At 49.0% G+C, this 6,185-nt stretch overlaps 1 protein-coding gene across 1 annotated transcript in view; it reads left to right on the forward strand.

Annotated features, from left to right (window-relative positions):
• LOC102873233 (granulocyte-macrophage colony-stimulating factor receptor subunit alpha-like) overlaps positions 1–6,185 on the forward strand; it is a 22,815-nt gene that overhangs the window by 11,876 nt on the left and 4,754 nt on the right. The window contains exons 3-5 of the mRNA XM_006902415.1: positions 235–385; positions 457–647; positions 2,358–2,494. Of these exons, the coding sequence (XP_006902477.1) occupies positions 235–385; positions 457–647; positions 2,358–2,494 (479 nt within the window). The remainder of the gene's footprint in view (positions 1–234; positions 386–456; positions 648–2,357; positions 2,495–6,185) is intronic.

Consider the following 6,185-nt stretch of genomic DNA (forward strand, 5'->3'; position numbering starts at 1 on the left):
AATCTCCTCCTGTACCAGTCAGATCTGATTTGATGGTACACTCAAAAAAATAATGAAATAAAATAAATTTTTAAAAAAGAGCTGTAGCTTTAGAAACAGGATAGAGGGTCAGCCGGGGTCCTGATCGAGTGGACCGCAGCGGTGGAGGTGCTGTGAGATGCAAATGACCCTCACCTTTGGAGGACATAAAGTGTGGTGTTTATTGAGTAAAGCATTGGGATTCTGTCTTTTCAGGCCAAGAAGGCTCAGGTCCTAGAAACTTCTCCTGTGTCCTCTACAACGCCAACTCCATGAACTGCAGTTGGAAGCCAGGCCCCACAGCCCCGGCCAGTGTCCAGTACCGCCTGGACGTCTGGACCAAGATGTACAGACGGTGGACCCCTGGGTGAGGGGGTCAGGGAAGGTGGGGTCACCTCCTCTCAGAGTCTTCCTCTCACAGAGCTTGCCGTGTTGCAGGTCAGAGGAGGAGGAGGACATGGCCGAGTGTCCCCAGTACGTGGAGGACTCGGCCGGCCGGCAGGTGGGCTGTCACTTCCCCCAGCTCTCCCAGCTGACCAGCCGGCAGTTTCATTTCTTCCTGAATGGGTCCAGCCCGGAGGCGGCCATTCCCTTCCTGGATACCCTGGGGTTGTACGAGTATCAGTTGGGTAAGTGAGAGAGGGAGGGAGGGAGTGCTCTCAGCTGCTGGCTGGGTGGGTGGGGAGTTCAAATCCATCCAAAAGTCCTGCAAGAATGACAGACAGCCTGACACACTCCTTTCAGCCACACAGTTCCCCCTCCCCCAGCACCCAAAGGGGTCCACTCTGGTCCATACGGGGCCGGATGGGACTCAGCTTCCTTAGAGGATGCAGCTGGGTTAGAAATCGAGTCTTCCCAGAAGTGTAGAGGAAGAAATACCTGGTGATTTGTTGCTGGGCGTCGTTGGGGAGGTGCCAGGAATCCATTCTCCTTTCCCACCAGGTAAGATGGTTCTGAAGCAGCATGGACCTCAGGTGGTGACGCCAAGTGTCAGCTAAGAGCTTTCCCTGGAAACTTTCATTGCAATGCCATCAGGGACAGGGATGGATACAGCAGATGTCACAATGTAACAATGTGTCTCAGAAATTAGGAGATTGGTGCAGATGGGGCAGGGATCAGATCTGTCCTTTACAGAGCTGTAATGAGTTGTAATCAACTTAACAGCATCAAACAGCACTAAGAATAGTGTTCCAGGTGCAACCACTGTGGAAGGCGGTGTGGTGCTTTCTCAAAAAGTTGCAAAGAGAGATACCATTTGACCCAGCAATTCCACTACTGGGAATATACCCCCCAAAAAGACCATAACTGACATCCAAGCAGATATATGCACGCCCATGTTTATCACAGCTTTGTTCACCATAGCAAGGAGTTGGAAACAACCCAAGTGCCCATCAACAAACAAATGGATAGAGAAGCTGTGGTCTAGTCACACAATGGAATACTATACAGCACTGAAAAACAAGGAACTCATGCCATATTATTAAAAAATGGGTGACCCTGGAGGACATTATGCTGAGCAAAGTATCTCAGTCACAAAAGGACAAATACTGCATGGTGCCACTGTTGAAAAACAGGACTGACCTCAGGGTTGGGGGGGACTGTGAAAGATGGGATCAATAATGTAGACTGCATTGAAACAGTTAAGGGAGAAAACTGTTAAAAAGGGATGTGTGTAAAAAAGGGGGGGAAAGCGATGTGATGTCATGACAGGAGTCCAGAGAGAAGGCTGCATAGTGGAGTGGACCTGGGGGGAGGGATTGCATAACAATGAAAGAATTTTTCTTTTCTTTTTCAACATGAAGAGTGTACTGGGGGGTGGGGGGTGGGCAGGGAGAAAAGTGCAACAATGAATGAATGGACATCCAAAATTTTACTTAAAATTCATTTAAAAAATGATTTTTTAAAAAAATAGTGTTCCCCCAGAGATATGTGGTTCAAATCCACCAGATGCTCTGCTGGAAAAGGAGGGGCAATCTCCTCCTGTACCTATCGGATCTGATTTGACAGTACAGACACACACAAAATAATAAAATAAAATAAAATAAAAAATAGTGTTCCAAAAAGCAAAGACCTATAATGATGAAATAACATCTAGCTTAGAATAGCACAGGGTGAGAGAAGAGAAAACCTCGCAGGAAGATGGATACAGTGACTGTAATAATATAACAATGTATTTCAGACGCAATGATGGTGGTAGGTGTATAAGGCAGAGTTCAAAACTGTCCTTTCCTGGGTCCCTGTGTGTCATAGTTGATTTGATGACACCAGGTAACTAACACCCACTATCCTCCTTCTCTTCTGATGTGTGACTCCCCCACTCTATCCCTCTCTCTCCGCAGAGAAGTACAATCCTCCCAGGAACATCACCATTCACTACAACGGCTCAAATTACATCATCCGGTGGGCGAATCCCCCGAGAAGACTGGAATCCACGGGTGCTCATATATTGCAGTATGAACTGGACATCCGCAGACAGGTGAGGACACAAATACCCTTTGTGAGGGCTGGTTGTTGTTGTGTTACATGACTTCCATTTTTCCACCATTCCCAACTCCCCTGGGCCTCTTACCGTGCCCCTTTTGAACATTTATAAATATCTCACTCAGTTATCTTTCTATTTTTGTAATTTTATAACACGCATGACTCTTGATCTGTGGCTTTTTAGGCCCGTATCTCATCCAGCCCCTGATTGCTTGCACAGAGGGAGAAAGAGAGAGAGAAGGAATCATTCCTTTAAAATGAAAATCCAGCAGTTCCCACAGTATCTGCTGGACACACTTGTTCACTGTGCTTTGAACAGGCTTGGCCTCCTCTCTGGATACCCGCTGACCGGCCTGTAGTGGTGGGTGGGCATTCCAGGACATCAGTCTGTGTCCTCTGTCTCTATGATGTCATGCTGTTTTGATGACCGTATCTCTGCAGCATATTCTGGCAGCAGGACATGATACTGCTGCTTTTTTTCCTTCCTCGATGTCCTCTGCATGTCCATGGTAATTCAGGGTCAGTGTGGCCACTTCTGTGTGCCTGGGTGTGGGTCCAAGAAACTGCATTGTAGGTGGCCTCCTCTCTGGCCTTCACACAACTGACCCCAAGACAGTGTCCTCAGATCGTTAGCACACAAGTGACCTCCCAGCACTCATGCAGGTGACTCCACCAGGTGGCCTGGTATAGGTGACCTCCCATAGCTAACAGCACTCAGGTGAGCTTGCACAGGTGAGCTCAGGTAAGATGAGGAAGAGATGTCCTTGCAGCCCTTACACAGGTGACCTCCCAGCACTCAGCTCAGTGACTTCTCACAGGTGACCTTGTACAGATGAACCCACACAATGAAACGTCTCAGGTGACTTCGCACAGGTGAGCTCAGGTGAGATGAGGAAGAGATGTCCTTGTGGCCCTTCCACAAGTTACCTCCTAGCACTCATCTCAGTGACTTCTTACAGATGACTTTGTACAGGTGAACTCACACAGGTAACACTTATCAGGTAACTTCCTACAGGTGAGCTCAGGTGAGATGAGGAGGAAGGGTCCTTGTGGCCCTGACCTCCCAGCAGTCATCTCAGAGACTTCTCACAGGTGACCTTGTATAGGGGAACCCACACAGGTAACACTTCTCAGGTGACTTCACACAGGTGAGCTCAGGTGAGATGAGGAGAAGGTGGCCTTGGAGCCCTCACACAGGTGACCTCCCAGCACTCATGCAGATGAATGCACAGAGGGGGCCTCGTACAGGTGACCTCACATAGGTGACAGCACTCAGGCGACCCCTCGCAGGTGAGCTCGCGTGAGATGAGAAGGAGGTGTCCTTGCAGCCTTCACACAGGTGACCCTCACAACACTCATCTCAGTGACTTCTCACAGGTGACCTTGTACAGGTGAACCCATACAGGTAACACTTCTCAGGTGACCTCGTACAGGTGAGCTCAGGTGAGATGAGGAAGAAGTGGCCCTGCGGCCCTCACACAGGTGACCTCCCGGCACTCATTCTAGTGACCACATGCAGGTGGTATCGGGAAGGTATCCTCACAGCAATCAGAGGTGAGCTTGCACAGGTGACGTCCAACTTGAGCTCACAGAAGTGACATCTTTCTGAGGCCCTCACGGTTCCCACAGACCTGACTCCACAGGTAACCTCACTCAGGTGACCTTATAATCCTCACAAGGTGTAGCGTGTGAACAATCACATCGAGGGTCTTCCTCTCTCTCTGTCTCTGACCCTCCATCGTCCCCAGCAGGATGTCCTTCTCCGAGGACTGACCACCCCCTGACCACACACCCCAAGCATGTGAGACCAAGTGTTCCCATCCTGACCGTCAACCCCACAGTTCAAAGGCCTCATTCTTCTGTCCTTCTTCACAGTCCAACTTCCAGATGCACAGTGAAGAATTGGAAATATCACAGCTTAGGTCCCGTATAATTCACCAGCACAAAAATCAATAACCTCCTTGATCTTCCCAATGCCTCATCAATATTCCCAAAACAGCCCTTCCCAACCAAAGACTCCCAGACGTGTGCCCTGGATGTCCTGCTCACAACCCCACAAGCTCATCTGTTCTCTCTTCTTCTTCTAGGGCAGGTCCCAGGAACCTGTAAGTATGCATTTTATATTGTTTTTCTTTGCTCTGCAATATTCTCTCTTTTCTCGTAAAATGCCTTGATCGCTTGGAAAAAGGGGGTAGCATTCTCTAACCCCACATCTGTGAGCTGTTCTCACCATATGTCGTGCCGAGAAAAAGACGTGTAACTTCTCCAAGTTCCTAATTTCCCAGCCTTGTGCTGACATGAAGACCACAAGGAGGAGGTGGCTTTAACAAACCAGATGTTTCTTTTTCTCACCAAAATGTCATTGACTGCAAGCCCTCGTCGTGACCTTAAGAACCACAGATCTGAACCCTTCATCTCTATCCTGGGTCACCCTTGTCGTGTCTGATATGCTGAATCCCTGTGTCCATTCATCTGGTGGACGGTCTTCCTCTCTGTCTCTGACCACCTCGCATGATGTCCTTCTCCAAGGACTGACCCCTCCTGGCCACTTGTCCAAAGTATATGAGACCACGTCTCCGCTTTCTTGGCTCTAAGGCCTGGTTGCACTAATTTCCAAAAACTAGATATTTGTGTCTTTTTTTAAAAAACCAACAATTAAGAGGCACTCGTTTTTCTGCATTTGAACCAGGGTCAAATGGGTCAGGGGATTGATGGATGCATGCATGCACACCTGTTACCATTTCATTCCAACAGAAAAGACAACTGTATGTCTCAGAGGGGTTCCAGGCACTCTTTGGGGGGGCCATACAATTTATGGCATTTTTTTAGGGTGAGGGTAAGAGGACAGACTTCAGCTCCTAACAGAGTCAGATCCCAGCAAAGACCCTTCTGCAAACACAGCTCTCTGGTACCTGTACGTAACCCGCAGGGAGCGCGTGTGTCCACCACAGGGAGACGCACTCAGCGGTCGATCAGGTGTGAGGTGAGGGCGGGGTGCTTGGAAAGGGCTGTGCATGTAAGTGGGGGGTTGGGGCACCCGGGGTAGGCCAGGGTTCTGGCTCCAGCTGTGGGTGGACATGTCCAACCTGGAGGCCAGGTGGACAGAGGGCTCCGGGCACTTAGGAGGAGAGGGAGTTGGCTAGGTAAAAGGGGCTTAGGGTGGGGTCCTGGATGAAAAAACTTCAGAGCCATAATAATATTAGTAAAAAAAAACCACAAAACCTCTCTTTTCTGAATTGTGGTCCAAATATAGTCATTTAGGGATTAAGAATTCAGTCTCTTCTGGAGGATATATTCAGCCTTGACCAAGGGAAGATACAACATAGAAAAAAAGAAGAGTCGTTTTGCCTCAGTTCCCCTGTTTAGTTTTTCCTTTGAAATATGTCTACTGGCACCATGGGTAAACATCTCAAAAGGTCAGTGGTTCAAACCCACTGGCCACTCCAAGGGAGAAAGCTGAGGCCATCTGCTTCTGGAAAGATTCACAGCCTCGGAGACCCCATGGGGCAGCTCTGCTCTGTGATACAAGGTTGCTGGGAGTCAGACATAAATGAATCCCAGCTGGTGACACTGTCTCTCACGCCTGGTCCACTTTAGGAGAGACCTGCCTTCCCTCCACACAGTGTATGCACAGTGACACACAGAGGCTACTAGAGAGATACTATGTATCTAGACTCTCAGGAGAG

Source organism: Elephantulus edwardii, unplaced genomic scaffold, assembly GCF_000299155.1.
Source record: "Elephantulus edwardii isolate Elephantulus edwardi_28Jun2011 unplaced genomic scaffold, EleEdw1.0 scaffold00410, whole genome shotgun sequence".
Classification (NCBI taxonomy): Eukaryota; Metazoa; Chordata; class Mammalia; order Macroscelidea; family Macroscelididae; genus Elephantulus; species Elephantulus edwardii.